Source organism: Cotesia glomerata, linkage group LG7 (assembly GCF_020080835.1).
Source record: "Cotesia glomerata isolate CgM1 linkage group LG7, MPM_Cglom_v2.3, whole genome shotgun sequence".
Lineage (NCBI taxonomy): Eukaryota > Metazoa > Arthropoda > Insecta > Hymenoptera > Braconidae > Cotesia > Cotesia glomerata.
Genome location: NC_058164.1, coordinates 2,823,218 through 2,850,428, shown reverse-complemented (window position 1 = coordinate 2,850,428; position 27,211 = coordinate 2,823,218). Strand labels below are relative to the sequence as shown.

Sequence of the window (27,211 nt, the reverse complement as noted above, 5' to 3'; positions counted from 1 at the left end):
TCATTAAAACTTAACTTTAATTTTAATTATGAGTTTTATTTAAATAAACTTACAGGGGTGCGGGCTTAATAGCGTTGCTTCCCCTGTTTTTCTACCCTGAACGCTGAGGTTCAGCGTTCAGTTAAAATCCTTCACCAGTGACCAATGACAGGCCCACCTGGGGTCTATTGACACAAAAACAAGGCCAAACCTGGATATAAATTATTTAAATTAATTGAAAAATTAATTAACCCAAAATTTGGGAACGTAACACGACATATCATAAATATCTGGTATTATGTATGGTATTTTACAATAAAATAATATATATTGCCATATAATTGAAATTTTATAAATGAAAGTATACAGTAATAATCTATCTTAACATATATTTTACGAAAAATATCTTTATCTATTATATAGTTTTCTATATAACGACGTTCTAATTAGCAAATTGTCTAACTCAATTTTACACTGAAAAAAAAAGTTTTTTTCTACCAAAGAAATGTTTCCTTATGGTTAAAAAACTGGTATTCTTATGGTTAAAATACGAAAGTTTTTTAACTATAAGAATACCGTTTTCTCACTGTCAAAAAACTAGCCTTATAAATAAAGCGTGGTATTTTAAGGTTAAGAATACCAGTTTTTTAATATCAAGAAAACTCGAGTAAAAAATTTAGTATTCTAGGTGGAAAAAATTTTTTTTTCAGTGTAGAGAATCTTCTATTTGTACAAAAAAAGTAATTAATTATTTAAAGGAGTTAGACAAATTGCTAATTCGACCGTCGATAAGTAATTTTTATATAATAATAGTATATTTTATAATATATACTAAGTAATATACGGCACTAATATATTGCATGCCTTAAGCGTGAAGCGCGCAGGTATACTTTACTCTCGCCTAAAAATCGTGATTTCGATTAAAACGTGATTTTTATAATTTAAACGAAAAAAATTATGGATAAAAAGCATATTGAAATAAATAATAGTAACTACAGAATACGTTAAAAAAATTTTCTTATTGATTAAATAAGATTTCTCAGAAAAAAAACTCGTTTTTCTGATGAATTAAATGAATAAGAGCGTGGTATTCACGGGAGCACTGGGCTTGATAACACCACAACTTTGTCAAAAATCACTTTCACGATTTAATTTTTTTTTCGTTTTATTCCTGAGGAAGTTTATCAAAACCCTTGTGAAAATTGCGTGTCAAAATAATTCCATTTTGATACAGTTAATTTTTTTCGATTGTCAGTTCGGTGACTTTTTCTGCGATTTCGGCAGCCATATATATTATTTTTCATAAACAGAATTGAAATAACTATAAACAAGCAGAAACTATGCATAAATGATGGTATAATTACTAACTGTTTTATCATCTGTTAAAATTTTTCTTTAGCTCGACCTACAAAGAGGATAATGCTACTCGCGGGAAAATTCAAATTAAAAACGAATAATTTTTGTTATGTTATCTAAATAATTTATGTATGACATGAGCGCTTAAGGCATGCTCATTTGGATTTTCCAAACTTTTTGAACTTATATTGAATCAAATATATCTTCATTATATTAACAAAACATTTATTATTTCATACATATAATTTTGCCGCTATATATGATCACATATTCCCCATATAACTTTCCATATATGTTCAGCCATATATAGTTTTTTCATGCGGGAAAGTACCTTTAATTTATTTAAATTTTTCAGTAAAATATTTATTTTAAAAAAATAAAAAAATTTATTTTTTCTGTTGCCAAATTTCTATAAATGGAATGAAATAGAGGGTAGCGCGTCACGTCGACGCTATTCGTTAGAGTCTCTCGAGATACTTTTTCCAGCATACCAGTAGTATAAAGTTTTAACGTTACAAGCACCCTGTTCTGGATGACTAAGATAAATGAGTATGTATTTATCCGCTCAGTCTAATGGATTTTACGAGTTTCCAATACGCCAAAGAAAAAGTTACTCTTTGCCGTTTTTTTCATTATTTTTATCTTCTCATTTATAACTTTTTCTTCGCTACTAATCACTATAATTTATAGCCCATAAAATCAATACAAATTAATCAACTTAATTTAACTGCGCCAAACTAAATCAACCCAAAGATCCATACTAAATAACAAAATAACAAACTAAAATTAAATTATAAATCATAAATCACAAATTATAATCAATCATGCATGCAAGAAGGAGAAGAACGGAATTTTAATTAATTAAAATAGCTGATACGAATCTCGTTTGGTTTGACGTGGTAGAAGATTGACTCGCGCCTAACAAAGCGCCCATTCTACGCGGAATAGAGGAAGTTGGATGTTATGGTTAAGAGAAGACCACCGGAGATTGCATGAGCAGCCCAGTAGAGGAGCTAGTCATGTTTAGCTTAAATCGAAAACTGACTGCTACAAAAGGCGATCAACTAAAAGTTTAGACTTTGTTCGTCTTTTTTGTAGTGCATAGCTTCTACACGGAGAGAAATTTATAGGAACCTTTCCAAAAATTATGGGAATGATTCCTATAATAAAATGATCATTATAGGTATCAATCCTATGCTCATTACGGGAACCATACCCATAATTTATTAAAAACATTCCTATACAATAATGAAATGGTTCCTATAATATTATAGGAATGGTCCCTATATTACTAAAGGAATTGTTCCAATAATATTATAGGAATTATTCATACAATATTTTAGGAATGGTTCCTATGTTATTATGGGAATGACGAACATAATAATAGAAAAATATTCATTTTCATAATAATAGAACAATCACATCAAAAATATAAAGTAATTATCATATATTTTTTTGCTAATAAATTTTTTTTTGTAAATAAAAATTGATCTTTCACTAGAGTGAAAAAATTTCTTTTTCATAATTTTTATTCACGTATTTACTTTATCTTAAATTGTTTATTCCAATTCAGTTATTATTGTGTTAGATAATATTGAAAAATATTGTAGAAATTCTAAAGTTTCTCTAATAAAAGGGATATTTTCTCACTATACAATTAGAGGAGCAAAGCAGATATGGAAATTCATTGTTTATTTTTACAATTTCATTTTATTTTTAAAACAAATTATTTATTTACAATACATACGTTGAATATTTATTAAACCCACCTTTTGGGTATGTAACTTTTATTATTTCCATGAACAATATTACTTATTTTACATATTTCAAATAATGTTATTGGGAAGCAAGTAAAATTATCGAAATTACTAATAATTTTAAATGCTTCAAAGTGGTCATCGAAGTCACAAATAACTTGAGTAGTTATGATAAGTATCTCAATATTATTAGGCATCATCACTATAATTTTATGGGAATGGTTCTCATAATATTATAGGAATGGTTCCTATAATATTATAGTAATGGTTCCTATAATATTATGGAAACTATTCCTATATATTATGGGAACCATTCCTATATATTATGGGAATCATGCCGATATTACAGTTATAATTATAGGTATCGTTCCTACACGGAAAAAAAAGTTTCGTTCTGGTAACGTAACTGTAGAGTTACCACAACTATACACAATTTACTGTTCGTTGTAGAGTTACAGTAACAAAATGTTATTTAGTTCTGATAACTCAATGTTGTTGAGCTCTCAGAGCTCTACGGGATTGTTCTCAAAGCCAAACGGTATAGTTGGGAGCGCTCTACGTTGCGCAGTAGTGGAGTGCGCTGACATATTTCATAATCTTCTAAAATGACAAACAGAATTATTTTGTTACTAATCCATATTATTAAAAATATATGGGAATAATTAAGTTACCAATTTATTTATTTAAGGAAATAGGTTTTTTTATTGTCAAATTGAATTTCGTTAGAACAGTTTTGTATTTATGGTTTTTCAAGGTTCATTTGCAGTGACTGTTAATTTAATTTATTAGTTGAATATATTGTGATAAGTGATAAGTTATCGGAATACATTAAAAAGACCCCATTTAACACAAAATAAAATTTGTTTTCGTTTATTTATTTTTTCTCGTGCATATACGGTAGTGATTTTATGTCCAATATTTATTGATATAATTAATAAAATAAGATAATTTTGTGATGACCATATTTTTATTTTACAAATAATTTTTATTTGTAATATAAGTTCTATTATTATTTTATTTCTATTATAATACTATTCTTATTTGTCATATACAATTATTGTTGGCAATATAAATTCATTCTCCCGCTTGTATTTATTAAATTATCAATGTTAAATCGTAAACAAAAATTATTAAGCAGACTTCTAAAAATTTGTTATAGTCTCAGAACGATCCTGTAGAGTTATGAGAGGTAAATAACGTTTAGCTCTCAGAGCTCAACGATGTAGAGTTGCAGGAGCCAAACGGTAGTGTTACTATAAGAATACGTTAACCTACTGGAACTTTTCACAACTAACTAACTACTATAGAGTTCCTATAGCAAAATTTTTTTCTCCATGTATAATTATAGGAACCATTCCCATTATTATAGTACCATTTCCCAAAAATTATGGGTACAATTCCCATAATTTAAGTAATCGCTCCTAAAATAGTATAGGAAAACATTTCATTAAAATTATAGCAATGATTCCCATATTTTTCTCTCCGTGTACCCACCTTAGATTGCAGTTTCTTATCCTTATCAGAGAGTATGAAAACGGATGCCAAGAAGATTCTCCACTCTCTCCCCTGGGGAATGAGGAATAAGAAGTATAAACGCGTATTCTCGAGGTTATACCCAAAGCGGTCATGGGTGTAGTCAAACGGGTTCTTGCTATGAGATAGACATAGACAGTACATATATGTTCCAGCCACATAGTACATCAATGCCCGGTCCATATACATACTTCAGATGTGTGAGAGTCAGTGAAAATGTATGTGTGTTTGGTTGAGCTTCCACAAGCATCATGAAGCTTCAGAAGCTCTGCAAGTGAAGCATCGATCGGTCCATTGGGTCGTTGCCCATCCAATCAGCTCCGACGGGATTCTAAATCTTCCGGCACATAGACGATACAACCGAACCGGAAGCTCATCATAATTATTCCACCCGAGCTTTAATACTATGTATAAATTATAAAATACTATATACCCGTCTGCATTTTCCGTCTTTGTCGCTTAACTTTATGGATAAATGCTTAGCGAGCTCACCTCTAGATCACCATCAACATCTTTTGCTTGATTATTATTTTATCTCGACCACTATATATACACTAAACCGAGTATTTAGAGCTCGCCGCCAAGAAACCACGAAATTCACTCCCCATTTTAGCTAATACGAATCCTTTATTTTCCTCACGTACACCCTCTGTTATTTGCAATTAAGAAGATGCACTTGTGTCTTCGATATTATCTGAGCTTATGCTGTGTCTGCTTTAGTCACGATTTCCCGAGATAATTCACTCGATTACAACTATTATTGTTATTATTATTCCACCAACGGAATTACTATTAATTTTCATTTTTATTATTACTCAATGTTATCACTTTTTGTTATTATCATTATGGTTATGATTGTTAGGTGGTTTTTTTACTGTTATTGCTACGGGAATAGCAAGAGCGGAAGCACCGGAGTAATATTGATTTTAGTATTTTTTAATTAAAAAATTAATTAAAATGTGAGTTACTTTTTTAGATAATCATTTCGATAATAATTAATATCGAATTATTGAAATGCTACGGGGTTATTATTGTTATCATTTAATTATCTAAATTGATATTTAATTAATTTTAAATTTTGGGTTTGATTTTTCGTATTATTTTAATGGTTAAAAGTATTTTTAATGTTCATTATAAAAGTACCGAATTATTTTTATCATCTAATGAAATTTAATTATTGTTTAAATTTAAAAAAGGGAAAATATTTTAATAGCAAGTAAATTAAAAAATATAAGATAAATTAAAAAAATTTTTAATAGGTTTAGAATAAAAATTGAATTATAAAAAAAATCATTTTATTGTAAAAAATAAGTGAAGTCCAAGATGAAATTGTTGTAAATATTTTATTAATAAATTTTTTTTCAATAAAATAATTTTTTTGTTTTTTTATACGGAAAAAAGAAAAATGAAAAAATAATATTATATAATGTAAATGTGGCTCATTGTAAAGAAAACCGGAAAAATTACAGTTTCAGACTGTAATTATTACATTAAATTATAAATATTACATTCTACAATAAAAGTTTTATATAATCTGTAATAATTTCAATTTGAAACTGTAGTTTTTTCTGTTTTCTTTACAACGGGCCACTTTTACATTGTATAATATAATTTTTCCATTTTTATTTTTTCCATGTACTTTTTAAAAAATCAGTTATTTTCTTTTTTATATTGATAATCCGAGTCAGAATATTAATTTGAAATTGAATTATTGCATTATCATCGGTTTTTAATGTGCATCTATACTGAAAGAAATTTTCTTCAAAAATTACCGTTAAATCACTGTAAATCCAAGTGTTTCAAAAGTGACTACTAATTAGCATTTAACATAGGAAATTAAAACACGTGGAAGTGTTTTAAAAGTGACTACAATGCTTCAAGATAGGAACAAAACACTTTATATGTATTTTGTTAAAACACTTGGATTTACAGTGTTAATTCACGGTAATCTAATCGTGAAACGAACGTCACGAACTAATCATTTCTCGATAAGTGAGATAATTTTGAAATTTTTTTCAACAAATTTTACCGTAGTTTTCTGTAAATTTTATTCGGTTTTCCGTAAATTTTATGGAGTTTACCACAAAATAAATGAATTTTTTCATAATTTTTATTTCAAAAATGGTAATAAAGAAAAAAGCCGCATTGTATCTCACAATTACAGTAAATTTATCGTTAATTTCTAAAGAAAATTTCTTTCCGTGTAAGTTTTCAAATTAAGGTTGTTCGGACACTAATGTACTTGTAAAGATCAAAAGCTAATTTTTTGATATGCTATGAATTGCTATCTCATATGTCTAAATTAATTTTTTGGAATAGATCTGACGAAGGGTTATTCTTTAATAAATTATTAAAAAATTTAAATTTAACATGTAGCCTATAAAGACTATTAGCAGATTGCACATATATCGATTTATGTGACTACCTCATTGAAAAATTAAAAAACAAAAAACTTCTATTTCAGTCTATCAACTTTCGTAGATTACGTTAAAAATAAAATAAAAATTTTCTGACGAAGGCTTTTAAAGATATTTTAATACAAAAGATGAGAAATTCACGAAAATTTCAAGCCGACATATTTAAAAATAAATAAACCACGTGATTCAGCGCAGTGTGGCAACGTTGCACAGAATAGAACGCACGACTTTTGAATTTTAATAATTCCTGTGTATTTTTAAGGGTTATATTTTTCAACTCAACACTACACAGTGAGATAAATATAAACAGCTGTAAAGCGCGGTGTCACGTCCGAGTTTTGTGAAAAAATACTTGAGTCAAACGTTGACTATTTATTGTTTTTTTTAATTAAATTATTTAATTATTTTAATTAATAATAATGTAAGGTGTTAAATTATAGTAATGAATTTTCGTGTTCAAATTTTTAGTTTTAATGAAAAAAAAATTTAGATTCTACTGACTTACGGGGTACTGTCCGTGCAACCTTAATTAGACGTCTTAAGAGCATGTAATACAGTCTGTTGTCGGTAATTCAGTTTGGACTAGTGATAACAAATGCCAATTGAATATGTCGGATTGTTTATTTGAAACAGATAAAATGCACTGAAGATTATCAGACTGACTGTCAATACTCCCAACACTGTTCAAAAATATTAAACTATAGTTTATTTACTATAGTAAATGAAATTTTTTGTTGATAATTAGTTTTCTATTCAAACCTAGTTGCATTTTAATAATTCTGTATTATAAGTAATCTAAACTTAAGTAAAGATTAACCAAAAAATTAAATCAATCTCAAAGACTATATTGGTTGTAAGTTTATGAGTAATTTCTTTATAGTACACACATAAAAACGATTTTGTTGAAATAACAAAAGACGGGATAACTGAAAAATATGTTTTGGTAACAAATGAATGTAGTTATAGTAACAAATCCATTAGTCACATTAACAAAATGTTTCAAATTGTACTAACAAACCAGTCTGTTAAATCGCCAAATCAATTTGTTGTCCTAACAAAATCATTTTATTGCAATAACAAAACTAACTTGTCGCTAAAATATTTTCCAAATCAGATATAGCTGATTATAGCATATTTTTAAATTATGGATTCTTATCAAATTTACTGTAACAAATTTATTTATTATTTTAATAGAATAATTTTGCTATTTCAACAAAAAAATTTATTATACCAACTAAATTATTTTGTCGAATCTACTTAAAGATTTTGCTATAGTAACCAAATTGTTTTGTTGTTATAACATATCAATAACTTGTTATAACCTAAATTTTGTCATTTTAACATATAATTTGTTATCCCTATGTAAACAAATTCATTTGTTACTAGAACATATCTTAGGTTATTTTAACAAAATTTTTTTCTGCGTGTAAAGTTTATTTACTTGAATATATGATGGGCCCGGAGATAAGGCAGTTTCACGCGCGAACTCTACCTATTTATTTATCATTTTGTTATTTTTTTCAATGATTAAATTTAAAAATAGAAGAATCAATTTACGAAAGACTATTATTAACATACTCCGGCCAAGTTTAATAATTTTTTGTTAAAAAATTACTTGGTCAAAAAGCGTCTCAGTATTTTGTCCAAAATTTGAATATTCTCTGTCCTACATGTTCTTGAAGTCAGTAAAAATGACATTAGAAGGTTCTGTCGCATAAGCGCCAGTGATAAAAGGTGTTAAAAAATATAAAGTTTTACCTCCTAATCTGAGTTCAGCAGTCGCCTGAGTCATTTCATAGTCATTTTTAGCAAAACATTGGTACATCCCTTTGTCATCCCTGGTGACTGAGGATATGTGAAGAATTGAGCCGCCGTTACCGAGGATTTTTATTCTCCCGGTACCTTCTCTAACTGGAAGTCCATCTTTAGCCCACGTTATTATCGGGGTTGGCTGTCCTGTCACAGCGCATTGGAATTTTCCATCTTTACCCAAGTCAATAGTCACCTTAAATCCAAATATAGAAGCAATTTATCCGAGTTCCGTAATTACTATAGATTAATCGTTAATCTAATCTAGTATTTTCAGCTCGACATTCTTAATAACTCGTAAATTAATAAGCTTTTCTTCTCGGAAAATAATTGACGTAAGCTTTTTATAGCTGGGTATTAAAACAATTATTGTGTTTTTTTCTTTTTTCGAGAAGAAGAGCTGTAATTGATACTCGAGGTTATAAAAGTTTCCACGATCTCTAGTGGAGTATGTTTTTTATTTATAAAACTTTATGATGCATGCTTTATGTCAGGATTGAAATATCACGGCGAGCTGTTTTTTATTTTAAAAAAATATGAATATGGATAAAACTGACTTGTTGAGGAGTTAGATGAATAGAAATACTGTTAATAATCGAGACTTCAAGCTCAACTCTTTCAGAGCCAGCAGTGTTGTTAACATGGCATACATAACGACCTGCGTCTTCAACTCTTGCTGATTGAATTATGAGTACGCCCCCTCTGGCATGAGCCCTCTCAGAATTAACTATAGCATCAGTACCACCAATTGACTCTCGATACCAAGAGTACATCGGTGGTGGATTTCCACCCTGAGAAATACACGACAGCACTATTGTTTCTCCTTCGCGCACTGGGGATGGATTCATGCGCTCATTTATGCGGGGTGGCTCTGGATTCCGATGTTCTGAAAAAAAAAAAAAAAATATTAATGAAATAACCATAAAAATATTCTAATATTAGCATTTGGAGTTTTTATCTCTCAGTGCTCAGTACTCAAAAGATTATTCATAAAATATTATTAATAAAAGGGTACTGAAAAAAAATTCTTCAAAATAATTTTCTATGCCCGAGAAAAAATATTTATATATAATTATATATATTTATATATAAATTGGTTATATATGATTATATATGAAAAATGGCCAAATATAATCATATCTAATTATATATAATTATATATAACTATATATAACAATATTTAATTATATATTTATTACATCTAATTAATTATTGGGTTAATTTTATGGATAGAATATTTAATATGGTCCTACGCAATTTTGTGTAACCAATTAAAATGCAAAAAAAAATATCTAGTTATAATTTTATAACTATAACACCAGCGGTCACCCATCCAACTATTAACCCTGCTCAATGCTGCTTGACTTTGGTGATCTCCGTGCGTCTTGAAGTGTCTGTCTGCTGTGCTGCTGTCTTAGATGATAATGATTCTATGATCTACATAATATATCATATGAGTTTATCATAAATGGAATATAAAAATTGATTTTAATATATATTTGGATAGTCATTATTCATAATTTATTTATTTTACCGAATTTCATTATAATATAACACTTATTTAAATAATAAAATAAATAATGATTTTACTATTAGGTAGTAGCAGAGCAGACCAAAACATCTCATAGGAAATATGACAAATTTTGTATTTTAGAATTATTTAAACGTAATTATAAACATCATTTTACACTTTTTGTGATTACCAAAAAAAAATTTTTTTTCAAAGAAAAAATTTTTATGTCTGTTAATTATATATAAGCATATATAATTATATATGGGACTATATACAATCTTGCATGGCTGTATATTGCTCCATATATAGTCATATATAATTATATATGATTATATATAACCTCATATACAATTCCATATATAATCATGTATGATTATATATAATTCTATATACTTATATATAATTGTATATGGAACTATATATAATCCTGCATGGTATATTGCTCCATATATAGTCATATATAATTATAGATGATTATATATAACCTCATAAACAATTCCATATATAATCAATTATGATTATATATAATTATGTATGATCATCTATAATTGTATATAATTATATATGTGATTCCATATATAATCATATATAATCATATATGATTATATACAATTATATAGAAACATTTTCTCTCGGGATGTTTAAAAATTTTTATCTTGAATTAAAATAATTGTTTTCTGTGTAGCGGTAAATCATTTGAACATTACTATGGTAAAATAAATCTTTAGCATATCTGAATTATGCAACTGATGTTTAAATTGTTAAGATTATTTATTTTCTGTAGGTTACTTTTAAAGTTAAATAAACTTTAATTGTTTGTGTTTATTTAGCTTTTTTATGCATTAGGATGTAAATCTTCCTTTAGCGAAGAATATTTAAATGCAAATTATATTCAAACGTCTTAATTAATATTTTTTCTGTATTTTATAGTCTGTTTTTTTTCAATGCGCTTCCGAGTCAAAATTTAAGTCGTAGATTCAACATATTGAACGTTCAAACTGTTAATTTGACGTATTGGACGTAAAAAATGTTAGTTGAACGTAACAAACGTTCAAATCGTAAATTCAACGTTTTGAACGTTTAAAACATCAGTTTAACGTATTGGACGTAAAAAATATAGGTTCAACATTTCCAAAAAAAAATAAATTCAAAGATACTTCAAGTACCACTGGTTCTTAATCAAACACTAGCTAGTCTTCTTAAACAGCCAAATACCTTAAAAAAAAATATTTTGGAAACTATTCGACAAGTAAAAAATTCGGACTGAGTATTTTTATCGAACGGATGGTAAAATTTCAACCAAAAAATTGAAATTCTCTTTACACTGAGAAAAAAAATACTTTTATTAAGAAAATTTTCTTGATACAAGAATTCATGTTCTTGAAAATTTTCATATATATATTCTTAGCTTAAAAACTTGTTAAATTGATTGAAATAATTTTTACTTAATTTAAATAAAGCTATTATCTTGTTTATCTATTATTCAAAGATAAATATTGATGCTCGTCTCTTCAGAAATTAATAATTAATAATAATAGAATATTTGATTGTCATCGAATTTCTTGAACCAAGAAATTGTTAATTGAGTCAAAGTATTTTTTTTCTCAGTGTAACAAAATTGAAAAAGACGATTTGAACGTTCAATATGTTGAATCTATGATTTAAGTTTTAACTCGGGGCTCTTTTGGAAAAGTGTATACGTTATTTATTCTAGCTAAATAAATATATTTCAGTTATTTAATTATGAGTGATATAAATTAAATTTATAGATCAATTTTTTGTTCACAATTTTCATTATTTTCACTGAAATATTAAGACTTAAAAATTGAATTTTTATCAAATTTTATCAAAGCTCTAAATTATTAGAGACACCTTTAATAATTAATAAGACAATTGCTGTACCCTTTAAAAACAATAATTAATAATCTTCATCTATTAACGCAGATATCATTAAATCCTCATTTATCATTATCAGTGACCTCGGCTTCATCAAATCATTCGTTGGTTCATATCACCAATAAAATCAAGTGTTAAAGTATGTATAGATAATGCTGCCATTTATTCATTTACTTCCCGTTCTCATACTACTCCATTTATTGATACGTTAACGAGCTGTTTTAATAAGCCCGTATTCAATGCAGTTCTAACAAATGAAAAACATTATTAATAAATAATTTTTATTTAATAATTCAACACAAAATTGGTATGTTGACCCAAGTGAATTCAACATTTCATCGATAAAATTAATTAATCGTTGGATATTAATTTAAACTGAAGCAGTTGTAATAATTTCAATGAATTTGTTTTATTACTGTTAATCTATTTCATGATTTCCAATAAAATTTCTAATTTAAAATTTTACAATTTAATCTCTTTATTACATGTCACAATTTTTTTGTTTTTGTAGTACCTGTAGAGATAACTAAGACATATAAATATAAAAAGCGTTAAATAGGTAAGTCATCCCTCACGGTCTTGGAAATGCCATAAAGATTCGGTATTTATACGATATGAATGCTGTATTTTTACCGTAATACTTCAGTTATTTTAGCCAGTTTTTTTGTCGAATTATTACGAAAAAATTACGAAATAAATTTAGAATATTTAAGGCAATACAATAGAAAAATTACGGTATATTAACAGCATTTAAACCGTAAATGTACCGCATATTTACTGTATATCTGCGGCACTATTGCAGTAAAAGACCGGAAAAGAAGATCCCTACTTTCTATTACCGGCAAAATACCAAAAATATGCTGCTTTACTACTATTTTTCTATAGGTTAAAATGTTTTTTTATAATATTATAAATTATCACGAATAATTTTTAAGAGGTTGATAAATTAATTTCTCTATTACTATTATTATTATCATTTTTTTTAGTCCAGACCGGGATTCGAACCCGGATCATTTAGTTACGCGCCGAAGGCTCTACCAGTTGAGCTATCACAGACACTATCCGTAGCTATTTACTCGGTCACCTAATAAGACTCACCGAGTAATAAACACAACCGTCCATCTTACGGTAGAAAGCATTATATCTTTAATTATATCAGTATAAATGCGGCAAAATTGCAGTATATCTTTGGTATTTTTACCGTAGAAATACGATTTTATTATTGTAAAATTATAGTAATATTATAGTTGATACATAGATTTTTTACGGTAAAAGTTCTAGAGTTTTACGGTAATTTTATAGTATTATTTCTGAACTTTGCAGCAAAACTACGGTAGAAATGCTGTATAACTATAGTAAAAAAACTGGCCAAAATGACCACATAAACACCGTATTGTTTCAGAATTATAACGGTAAATTTATGGTAAACGCATTAATACCGAAAATTTATGGTATTTCAAAAACTGCGAGGGATCGACATCTCTTCATCAAAATTTATTTTCAGATTATTACTTTATACGTGTCACAGTTGACGTAGTTAAGCCAGAAATATTTATCAATACAGAAGCTAAAGATATGAGGCGAGAAGTTTCATATGTTTATTTTTACTTGACAACTTGACAATCTTAAATTGAAACTAAAAAAATTAGTATCCTGAATTATATCTTGCAATTAATTATTAGAGAGGCGTAAATATTATGTCGAATTTTCTACATGGCAAGATGTATTATTAATTTTAGAATTTTATCTTCATTTGATCTTAAAAGGTTTTACATCATACACAACTCTATTTTCATTTCAAACCTTCAACTTAAATTGATAATAAAATTAATTTATAATTAATATAATTTACATTTTATAATAGATTTATTTTATCGCATAAGTTCTCTTAAAATTCAATTAATTATTTATTTCGTAATAATTTAATTAATTCCTAGATATCCACGAAAAAATATACTAAAACATTCATAGGTCTTGACATTTCCGAGATCAAGTTAAAAACATTATGCATAGGGTAATTAAATATGAACGCTGAAATTGAAATAAAATTTTCATCATTTAAATGTTTAAATATAGAATAATATATTGAGATCATACATTCGTTGAAAGGTACAACATGTAGAAATCGTAGTTGGCATATGTCCGAACGCTTTGCTATGGGGCGTGTGTGCGCTCGGTTATTCTCATTCTCATATATCCTCATAAAATATATATACCGCGAAAAACTTTTAACATTTTTCATCCGTGGTTCATAGATATAACTTCGTTGGATATTTTGTGAATACTTTTTACATATGTATTACGTATCTGATGGAAATATGTAGATAGTTACACAGAGAACGATGAACAGCTATTATATCGACAGATAAAAAGTTTGCTGAAGAGAATTTACGATATGTATTTACTTTGAGGTAAAATCGAAAAGTCTTGTCTCTTTTTGATATTATGGTAATATCCTTTGGATTGATTCTGAATAATTTACATTTCTTTTTACAAGTTACAGTGTAGAGAACTATCTGGAGTTTTTTGAATGTCTCAAGCGCGAAGGCTGTGCTAGGATTTCGAAATTTGGCTTTTATGAAATATTAGTTGTCAATCGTTCGTCATGCTGGGTTCTAAGGAGGTTCGAGCGAATCTAATGTAAAAAATAATTTCCAACTTTGAGCTTTGAAATTAAGTATACGTATAAATAAATACGTCATTTATTTAATCCCAGAATTTAAACAGTGTTCCCAGAAACTTTTGCTTGTCTGATCGACACAGTGCCGTAAAATTATCGGGTTTTCTAAAAAATTACCGTAAGCACAAAAAAAAATGTTAAATTTAAGTTTTTGACTAAATTTACAAAATTAAAATTTTTTTATGCAAAAATATTCTCATTTAAAATTCGGATATAAATTTACTCTTGAAAAATATTTACAAAAAAAATGTTTCCACTTTTTTGTTGACTGGTTTAATAACGGTACGATAGATTTAATGTTATTTGAGTTCGACATTTGATGAATTATAAAACATTTAAAGAAATCAAATAATCATTCACAAGGTATTTTCTTCGAAGAATTAGACTTGAGAGAAGAGACTGCAGACTAGAGACAGTAGAGACTATAGATAAAATATTATTTAGTCGGTAAAGAAAATTACATATGCATGTTACTATAAGACTGTGTAGGGTAATAGGGCATCCGTGGGGCGCTGCATGCTTCAAGCGGGTAATAAATAAAAGTTAAGCCACACGGATCAGAATGAAAATCAAACATATCGAAAATTATCGTACAATTATCGTACAAGACTCATATTATCGTAACTTTTCGTCACATAATCAAAGTTGGATGTACGATCGTACAATGCTTCAAATTATGTGACGTGTACGATAATTATGTGACGGATGGGAACGCTGAATTTAAAAAAGATTCACCGTTTAGTTACTTAGATATTAAATTTTAAAAATCACATATTTTATCTCCTTATACACGGGCTCTTATGGCAGACAAACTTTTGTCGAGACTTTGAATATTTTTGTCAATATTAACCTCCCAACTTTAACGGATAAAAAACTATACACAAGAAACTTGGATTATTGCAAAATATAAAAACAATTTAATAATAATACATTATCGATATAATTTTTGAAATATTTAAAGTCAAATTTTATGTTTGTAACTCGTTTATCGTCAGCTATTTATTTGAATAAAGATTCGACAACATCGCGTCAACAGCTGAGAAAAAAGAAAAGGATAGAAATATAGTTACAGAGAGAGAAATGTTTAACTCACATACTCATTCACGTCTCTGTTATGGGTATAATCAAGCGCGCTATTTCCAATTCTGTTTATTTATTCCGGAAAGTAATAAATACGAAAGTCATTTTGTTACTTTAATTTATTAAAAAAGTAAAAATCATCAATTATTAAATTGTTTAAATTATTTTAAATTGATACTTGAAATAAATTTTTGAATTTGAAATAACAATAAAAAATTACGAATTTATAATTTATAAAAGTTATTATTTTTTAAAAACTTTTCCAAAAGTCACCATTATTACTTTATAAGATACGTCATTTCTTAATTATTGAAATTTTTAACTATATAAACTCATCTCGATGTTACACTCTTCGCGACTTTTCATTTGAATACCCACGTAAATTTTTCATATTTTTTAGGTAGATTTCTATAGAAATCTAACTATTGTAGCCGGTCTCATGTAGTAACTTTAAGAAAATTTTATCATAATATGTTTTATTTCATCGAGTAATGTCGAAAAATGGCATTGGCTCAAAAGTTTATATATGTATATATGTGATATAACGCGGCATGTTAGCAGGATTGCGCCCACAGTTCTCAACCGATCTTTATGAAATTTTGTGGGCTTATTCTGTGGATCAATACCAAGATCAAGTTCGAAGATGAGCAAAATCCGCCGGTTAGTTTAAGAGTTGTGGGTGTTTGAAAATTTTTTTCATTTTCAAAAAATTTTGAATTTTGTTTTTTTTTATGAAAATAATCTTCTAGATATAAAAGATAGATAAAATCTATCAAATTTATCTTAAACTTCATTTAATTACCTTCAATTTAAACTATTATTTGTCTAGTTTTGATGATTTTTTTTTATTAATTCCGAGAATTTAAAAATTTTCAAAAATTTTTCAATTAACGTATTTCAGCCCTTATTCTTTAAATAATTTTCAAGCCGTAAAAGATAGCTTTAATTTAACAAATTTATGTTAAAATTCACATAATTTTCTTCAATTTGAGCTATTATTCATCACCTTTCGATACTTTTTTCAATTTATTTCGGAGTTTGGAAAATTAAAAAAAAATCAAAAATAAATTAATTTTTAGCTTTTATTATCAAATGACTTTTATCTGTTACAAATCCTATTTTTTAGGTAGATGTCTTTGAATATCTATTTGCTGTAGCCGGTCTCATATTACTATTTGCAAAAATATATTAAAAAATAAATTTTAGGACATTATTGCCGTTTAATAATGTGTTTTTTTCAATATTCAAACAAGAAATCTACCTATCCATGTCGGGTATGGCCGAATGGCGTTTTTTTTATATATTATATTTGTAGAATATATAAAATATATTAAAAATTCATATGAGCACTCAAATTAATGGTCTCGATGAGTGTAATATCGAGATGACCTTATATTTTAAAAATATCACAAGTTGACAAGATATAATGTCATCTGACCAAAAACAGTTTCACTGTAAAAAAATCGCGCCAAGTCCACGTTCATAAGACTATTAAGAAAAAAAAATTTGTTTTTTTCTTTACAAAAAGATATAAAATAAAAAAATTAAAGAATCCAAGTAACCGACATAGTTGTTAATGATTTTCGGAGATTAAAAAGAATTTTGTTGTAAATTTAAAAATTAAAAAAAAATTTTGTAACGTATTTAGTGTGCGTGGTTGCAAAATATTTTACTTTTAATGAAATTCGTAAAATTTATTTACTAGACTTCAAAAAAATTGAAATACACAATGACGCACACCAAGTACGTTCCATAAATTTTTTTTTAATTTTTAAATTTACAACAAAATTTTTTTTAATTTCCGAAAATCATAAACAATTATATCGGTTACTTGGATATTTTAATTTTTTTATTTTATATCTTTTTGTAAAGAAAAAAACAAATTTTTTTTTCTTAATAGTCTTATGAACGTGGACTTGGCGCGATTTTTTTACAGTGAAACTGTTTTTGGTCAGATTTTAGTATTTTTTGTAATTATAATAAAAATTTACAATTGGTACCAACTTAAGTCTCGCGTTGACTGCATTTTTTATAGCAAACTATCCTCTTGAAGCTACAGTTTATGTAAAAATAATTCCAGCGCACCCTGGTGGGTGTAGATGCAAGCTGTGAAATATCTTTTTTTAACTGTAGTTTCCCATCTAATGAAGGTTTACTATGCATTCTCGAATTATTTAGTCTGTGGCAGATCACTTTGCCCATCGAAAAAAAGTCAGGATCGAAATTTTTGCCTTGCTATAGTTTGTGCTGATTAAATTTAGTAATTTCAAGTAGATTAATTGTTATAAGTGAATATAATTTATTAATAACAGTAAAATAAAGTATGAATTACTGTTATAATATACAATTGAGGAAAAAAAAGTACCGTAGAATTAAATAAAATTTTGCAACCTCAAAATACCGTTCTGCTTACAGTAAACACAGTCGGTAGTCTGGCGCTCCGTTTACAACGGATTTGATCGGAACTTGGCGCCAGATTCTACCGAATCTGTGGATCTCTTAAATATTGAAATTTTTAAAGATAGAAGCTTATCCCGATGTTACTCTCATCGAAAGCTTTCATTTGAGTAGTCACATGAATTTTTAATATATTTTATATATTCTACAAATATATTTGTGATATATCATATATATAAAAAAAAAATATAAAAAAATTCACGTGAGTACTTAAATGGAAGGTCTCGATGAGTGTAATATCGAATATATTATCTTTCAGTACAAGTTTTATACAGGTTAATTTTGTAATTTTTTTTAAATTGACCATTAAAAAAAAAATTCTGTTCATTTATTAGTATAGATTTATTATTTCATATTTAAAAATATGATATTGACGTATACATTAAAATTAAAAAAGGTTTTTCATATTTATTATTTTAAAAAATATGATTTTTTATGTAACACAATTTTCATTTATAATTGTATAAAAGTTAAAATAATATTATTAAAATTTGAATAATATAATTTATATATTAAAGCTTTACTTAAATATTCGAGTAATTTTAAAAGTATAAAGTTTTGTTTAATTCTACTATCAGTAAACGTAACTGATGAGTTTCTATTAATTAATCCTGTTATAAAAAATTATAGCCGCACGATATTTAATCATCGAGCTTAAAGTAAAAGTTATAAATTGTTCGCAACAAGAATTTGAAAGTTTTTAATTAAATCAGACGCGTTTGTTTACTATTATTTAAACTGGAATAATACAGATAACGAGGTAAAAAAGTGAAATATTTATCAACGAGTACTTGCGTGACTGGGTAGCAGTTGCGGGAATAAATTATCAATTTATGTTGAGAAATGCGATAATGAAAAACTGTTTTAAAAGTAATAAATAAAAAAATGATAAAAATAATACAATAATTATATCATGAAATAAGGTAGTTTCACGGTATTTTTACTTGTTCATTTTCGTCATCCGTTGGCAATAACTGGCAGCATCCGGTATGGAACTCGAAGGCCACAGTAAAAGAGAGTTTTTATGTTCACTTGAGTTTTGCTCGTGACCGTACAACTTTCTGAGAGCTACCAGTAAAGTTATGCACTTTTAAATCGACTAGCTATATACATTGGAAAATATTAAATAAACCACCAACATAATATAAACTTGAGATGGAAAAATAAAACTACGGGATAGAATGACAATTGATAAAAATAAATTAACAAAATGTTATAAATTGTCAAACAAATTCTACAAATTTGTAATAATTAATTTTAAGTCTAGGTTAATTCGTCATAATGAATTAATTAAACATTAATACGTAAAAAAAATTTTTTGATGCTTCTATATTAAGCTATAAACTGAGAAAAAATAAAAAATATATGCACAGTAAAAAATTCTGCGTCATTGTATCAAAAAAATTGGTGTTAAAAATTATTATGTTAAATATTTAACACTTTTATGTATAAATTTGACATTTTTTCTTTTAAATCAACATAAAAAAGTGTTAAATATTTAACATAAATATTTTTAACACAAAATTAAAAAAAAAAATATATTTTGAAAAAAAGAAATATATTTAAAAAAAAAAATATATTTTGAAATATATAAAAAATATATTTTTTTTTTTTTTTTTAATTTGTTTAAAGTCGCATAAACTATTAAGGTCATAAGCGGCTACGGTAGGGGGTAAACTTTTGAGATTGGAACTCGTTTTATTTTTTGGGCTGAGCAGAATAATACACTTAAATATTGAAAATATTCATTGGTGTACGCCGGACTCGAACCCGGTCCAATGCTTTGGTAAGCAAGGGCCGGATCCGATAGGGCTATTGCGCGCCTTTTATTAATTTTTAAAATCTTTTTTAAGTCAAATTATTTCACTGTATTTAAAAGGAAAATCTTATAAGATGCTTTTAAGTAAAAATCAACTATAATAATAATAAAAATAATCTATATTTCTTTTTTTTTTTTTTTTAACCCGTTCCTGCCTTTATGGTCATTTTTTCTGCTAGTATAAATCTAATTCAAGTGGATGGTAATATTCCATCTTTACTAACAATTTGGGACAGATCGTCCCTGGAGAGTTAGGTCGATGGGTAACCATCGAACTTGAACACTAGTTAGCTGGTGAATGCTAGTATCTTAATTAATCTTTCCATCGTTAATACTTAAAAATTGAGTTGAACAGATACTAGCATTCATCAGCTAACTAGTGTTCAAGTTCGATGGTTACCCATCGACCTAACTTTCCAGGGACGATCTGTCCCAAATTGTTAGTGAAGATGGAATATTACCATCCACTTGAATTAGATTTATACTAGCAGAAAAAATGACCGTAAAGGCAGGAACGGGTTAAAAAAAAAAAAAAAGAATTATTTGATCACGGTCGGAAAAATTAGTAGAAGTTATAATCTATATTATTAAGAGAATAAGAAAAATGTTGTCTCTAGGATAGTCATATGATATAATCGGTTTTTTTTTTAGTGAAATTTAGTGTCATTGCAAAAGTCTTGATAGTAAATTTATTATGATAAGTATTTAGGCTGTATTCAAAAATGCTTTATCTCTAGATACATAATTAAGAAATGAGCTTTTATCTTGTAAAATATTGACATTTTTAGAGATATTGCACGCCCTAAATATATTTTAAATATATTAAAAATCTATAAAAAATATATAAATTATTTATAGTAAATATATTTTTAATAACTATTTTTTGGCCGATTTTCATAAATATTTTATATATTTTAAATATATTTTAGATATATTCAAAATATATTTTAAAATATATAAAAAATACATAGCTAAAAATATAAAAAAAAAATATATTTTAAATATATCTAAAATATATTTTAAATACATAAAATATATATAAAAGTCGGCCAAAAGTTAGTTATTATAAACATATTTACTATACATAATTTATAGATTTTTAATATATTTAAAATATATTTTTTATGTATATCGATATATATTGTATTTATATTTTTTTTCATGGGGGATTGGACAATTTTTTCACAGAAAATTGATTTAATATTCTTAAAAAGTGTTGATTAAAGATATCGATAAATAAATTCACTCGTTATCAATTGTACGATGGGGTAAAATTATAATAAGCAACACAAATATTGACTGGTGAGTTTTTAGCAAACGTATGACCTCCATACAAAATTGATGGCGTCAATCTAATAATGATTGACAGTTGTGAAAGGGGCGAGCCGTTGTTATCTAGACATAATAGTCTGACGTAGTTGCAATTGAAAATGTGTACAGATGTGAGATGAAAAGGGGGAGCATTATGGAATGCAAGCTTGCTGATGTGAATACAATAGATATTTTGATTTTCCGGAAAATCCAATGCGCTCACTGTGGAAGCGTTGACATGAGCTTGCTGGTCTCTCGCTTTGTTGAATCCCAATTTCAACCCATTCATCGAATTTTAAATTTAAATGTGTTTTTCAATTTATGAAATTTCATAATGATTCTATTTAATTTAATAATAGCAACAGCCGACCAACAATTGTATAATAGAATAATTTTTTATCTAATTACTGATTATATAATAAATAATATGTTTATTGCAGTATAAATTAAAGATTGCAATTGGAAAAAATTGGAAAATAATAAATTAGTTTTAGCTTCTTTGCTTTTTAAATCTCAAAGTATTGAAACGATTGGAGCATTGATGATTGCATTGTTTCTCGTCGACGTTGCAAATTCTAAGTGCTCTGCATTCGCTATTCCACTTTGCATTTCAAGGGATTTTCTATCGTGCAATTCCTATTGAAATGTCCTTTAAAATGTTCTATTATCACTTTTTTGGTGCATACGAATACATGTTTTCAATTCTAGATAAATTTCATTTGTTTTTCGATAAATTAACAAGAAAAAGCGACAATACTGATTCTTTTTCAAGTAGAATTCTCGTATCAATAGTCAGACTGATAAGCAAGTTAATTTTTCTATTTTATTTTAAAAAATTCATTGTAAAAATTTTTAAAATAAATATTTAATATTTTTATGTGTTGACTTAGGGGAAAAAGGTGTCAATTGAACCACTCGACTTGAAAGATCGAAAAAATTGAAAAAATGCTTCATGCACTTAGAATTAGATTCTAACATGTTAAATTCTGATATGATCAAAATTTGAAATCATTACGATTAAAAAATTTTGAAAAATTAAGATTTTTCTATTTTTAGGTATGAAACTATTTTTTTCGGTTGGTAATAAATTGTTTAATAATATTTTAATTTTTGAATTAATTGATAAAGTTTGAATTATAGTAGTTGTATATACTTATACTTTATAATCCCCAACTTCGTTTATAGTGCACTGAGAAAAAAGTATTTTGATAATCACAATACTTGGTATTTTGATAATCAAAATACCAAGTATTGTGATTATCAGAATATAAGTCAGTTCAAGACCTATACTCTGCGCAGTAAACTATAATATATGCTCTGTCACTGCCATCGACGTTTTAACACTAACAGTTAGTTTATTTGATTTATGCACTGGTAAAAATAGAATTCAAGTAATATTTACTATAGCTTGAAAAAAATTTATTATTACACTTTTAATTTTAATTTTAATTTGTTTTGTTAGCTTTATAAGTCAATTGATTTGTGCCAATAAAGTGAGATAAACATCTAATAGTCTGTTACGTTGGTATACTGATAATCAGTATACCTAGATATTGTGAAAATCAGTATGCTTATTGTGATAAAAAAAACAGCCTGAGAAGGTGAGGTTCAGGGTGAATACGGTACAGAAAGCACAAGTCGGTCCACAGCCGCAAAAATTAAAAGTAGAAATGAAGTGTCGGGTGGGACTCGCTGAGGTCCAATATGAGAAATAGAAAAAGCGTAGAGCTAGGAGAAAAAGAGGAATCAGCCTTGTAAAAACCGAGAGGTGTACAAGTAAAGCATAATAATAATATACTATTTATTCATGAAAAATTACGATATTACTATTGTAAAAAGTAAGAGATGAAAATTTCCAGTGCTGCCTCTGTATCTTTCCAATAGAACTGTAGCAAATTTTACAATAGTTGAATTGGAATGTTTCTCAATTAGTGTGAGTGATGGCCGTGACAGCGCTAGACTCCGAGTTTATGTAAATGTTAAATGATATAGGTCTTAGTTTACCTCGGATAGCGTAGAGGAAAAGTCTCTGGCTGCCAACACAGGGTTCTAGGTTCGATTCCCAGATAACACGAAAATGTCGGTTTCTTTTTTCGATTACTGTACAGGTACCAATTAGTCCAACCTTTTATCTCTCTCCCTCCCTAATATTTCTTTTAAAAAAACCAACTGTGAATTTTTACAATAGTTGAATTGTAAAGTTCACAAACACATATTGTATAATTTGCTCTATAGTATCCGACTTTTTAAGACTCTTGCTAGTCTTATTTGTTGGATAAAATTTACAATAGTAGATCGTAAAAATTACTAAATGAGAAGTATAGTCCACCGTTACTATTTTATTTAGTAAAAATTACAATAGTAAAATAGTAAAAACTCCTTCAATTTTCTTTCCGTGTATTAAAACTATGAAGTATACTCAGAATAGTAAGTATATATATTGATTACATCTTCAGCCTTTTTCTCACAATCATTGAAAGCAACAAACAAAAAATAAAATCTCAAAAAAAAGAAATAGCTCTCTACCTTGATCCTCAAGATAAATAATAGAGAGTCTTTGAAACTCAATTAAAGTTAAAATGAGAAATATAATTAAGATGTTTTCAGATAAAGATGATCAAAACGGAGGTTTGTTCGCGACAAGGAATAAACCACTCGATAAATCGATTATCTTAGAGGACATTAAAGTGCAGACTATGAAGGAAATATAAAGTGGAGAGAAAATAAAATTTATACTGCTGATAGTAAAAGATAGTAAAGACATACACAGATATATATATATATATATATATATATATGCAGTTGGTAGTAGTTATGAAGAGCAATAAAGAGAGAGATGAAGATGTATAGTAAACGAGGGAGTTTTCCTCGCAATCTTAACTTATAAAGGGAGGAGTAGAGTGCGGTAGTGAAACCTCTGTCGCAGCGATCTATGCACCGAATCGGCTAATGGGAACGACGAAATAGAGTACAAAACAAGAGTGACGCAGCGTTGTGAAAACAGAAAGACACTGATGAAACTAGACAGTGGACGGAAAGGAAGGGAACGAGTAAAATGCATCTTTCTTTATCACGCCATCTGAGAAATTATGTCGTCGCTCTCCTCTATTTTATCTCTTTTTGTTGGTGGCTCCACTATCAACTGTATCACGCTGATGTTCATCTGAGTCTCTTCCTTCTATCCAACGAGACGTGCGATTTACTTTCCTCCTCATCCCTCATTTCTCCGGTAACCCATAACCCGCTCGTCTCACCAACCTCTTCCTCCCTTCTCTTTTTTACTCCCCCGGCACTTTCACACCGCTTAATTGATGCTAGCGCTGAACAAAGTTCATGACCTCTGGTAATCATTTTCTTCTCTTTTCTTTTCTTCCCACATTTTTCGTTTTGTTTTATAATATTGTCCCGCAAAAACAAGGTCATACAAATAATTTCTCCCACAAAAACAAAGATTGTATTTTAAGGTAGTTTGATAGTCGCAATCCGAGGTCAAATTAATAGATATTTTTTTTTCTTTTTTGCAAGTGATCACTTGAAAAATAGCATAAAATATAAAATTATTTCTAATCAGAATTTAATTGAATAAATTAAATTCATAATTTTGGTTAAATAATTATAATAATATAATTATTAAAATATCAATTGACAAGTACTACACGGAGAAAATTTTATAGTAGAGTTTATTATATAGTTATGTTAAAATTTATTAACTGAATTCAATAGTAGTAAATATTATTTAAATAGTTAAATAAACCATCTGAATTGTAGTATTTACCATCCTGATGGTAACTACTACTATTATGATGGTAATCAGTAATAATAACTGTTATTATTTTAATTAGTTACTACTATTATCAAAATCGTAATTCCTAATATAACCTGATGGTTGCAGTTACCATCAATAATAATAACAACTACTATTTAAGCTAGTAAGAAATATTAAAAAAATTAAGAATCTGCGTTACTGTGGATGCATTTCTGAATAAACTAAAAGCAGCTGTAGTGCAGTGTAGTGCACAAAAAATCGGGGTTAAAGTCGGATTTAAATCATATTTATAAATTTTTATTTGTCTAAAACAAGTTTCAACGCCAAATTTTTCAAAAAGAATTTGAAATTTCCAAAAAAATTCAAATTTCAATGAAATTCAAATTAAAAAAAAAATTGAAATTTCAAAAAAAAAATTTTTATGTCTCTTAAACGGAGTAGTAAAAAAATTTGATGTTTTTTCTATAGATGTATTTAATCGTAATCTTTCGAATGAATATATAAAAACATGGAGTCAAATTAAAGTCATTTGGCTCCCAAACTACCTTAACTTTAAAATTGGTAAATTATTTTTGAACAATTTAAAACTGAAAAATAAAAGATCTAAATTTTTAATTTTAATCAAAGTTTTTGTAATAATATTCGTTTAAATAATTTGTTTATAGATATAGACTTTGGTTAAAACCGATGCCATGTTTTCCGATCAGCCTTAGGCGTTGTATTGATTACTATTATCATTATTGATTTTTTTTTATAATTGAATAAACATGATCACTGAGCTGCGGGCGATAAACTCCATCAGAACATTTAAAAGAATTAATTATAATTTGAAATTTGTTTTTAAATATTTAAAAATGAATAACGAGGTTCAATTCACTGGAACTTGAATGCTGATTCAATTTGCGCGAGTGGATTTTCATTACAAATCACATTTACAAAAATAAGCGTTTCTGCTTTAGCTCGGAAACATTCAATCAAAATTTTATTTATTCAATGCTTCATTTATTTCCTGCAGATTAATGTAAATATATTTTGAAATGTTATTTTGATTGTTAATTAAATAAAATACTTTAGAGGTAAATGAACTTTGGTGTGACGCAACTTATTTTATTACAGAATTTATACTTCATTTTTAATAGTCAAATTATTTTGTTATTTGCAATTATTAGCTTAGTATTTTTAATGTTGTTACTTTAATTATTATTTTTTAAAGTTTTACTAATACACAGAAAAAAAGGTTCATTTGAGCTAAGAAAATAGTTTTCTTTCTAATTATCTTCTTAAGCAAAAAAATATTTTTTGACACAAGAAATTTCACTTATTTCAACAAAATTAACTCTCTTGCTTTAAGAAATACGTATCTTGATCTAAGAAAATTTATTTAAGTCAAGAAAATCTTCTTGTTTTGAAAAATTCAGCCTTTTGCTCCAAAAAATTTAGTCTTGATAGCAGTAAATTTTTTGTCTTGAGAAAATTTCTTTCTTGCTCCAAAAATTAAATATAAAAATAGAAGTAAATTTTCATTAATATTTTTATTGATCAACAGGTCAAAATTTTTTCTCTGCTGAATTAGGCGGCGCTGCTTCCCTAAAGTATCTAAAAATCTTGATCAAATATAAAAATTTATTGTATCAAGTATTTATGATAATTTGAATTAAGAAAAATTACTTCCACCAAAAATAGAATTTCAAGAAAAATTTTTGCTTCGGCCAACACAACTTCGTTTTTCCTTCAGGTACCCGAAAATTTTTGAGCCAAGAATTTCGTTCTCCAGTCAAAAATTTTTCTTTCTGTGTGACTTAACTATACAGATCCTTAAATTAACAAAATAGTTACCT

At 27.3% G+C, this 27,211-nt stretch overlaps 1 protein-coding gene and 1 long non-coding RNA gene across 6 annotated transcripts in view; one reads left to right on the top strand and one right to left on the bottom strand.

The window, feature by feature from the left end:
- The window catches only part of LOC123269825 (Down syndrome cell adhesion molecule-like protein Dscam2), a 250,187-nt gene that overhangs the window by 69,117 nt on the left and 153,859 nt on the right, over positions 1 to 27,211 (bottom strand). For all 5 annotated transcript variants that reach the window (XM_044735685.1, XM_044735682.1, XM_044735686.1 and 2 more), the window contains exons 6-7: positions 9,409 to 9,737; positions 8,801 to 9,047 (exon numbers count right to left, since the gene is read on the bottom strand). In XM_044735685.1, coding sequence (XP_044591620.1) covers positions 8,801 to 9,047; positions 9,409 to 9,737 — 576 coding nt within the window. The remainder of the gene's footprint in view (positions 1 to 8,800; positions 9,048 to 9,408; positions 9,738 to 27,211) is intronic.
- On the top strand, positions 14,977 to 25,341 carry LOC123269833. Its single transcript, XR_006510474.1, has 3 exons — positions 14,977 to 15,040; positions 19,034 to 19,037; positions 25,331 to 25,341. It is a non-coding gene; the product is annotated as an uncharacterized LOC123269833 (long non-coding RNA).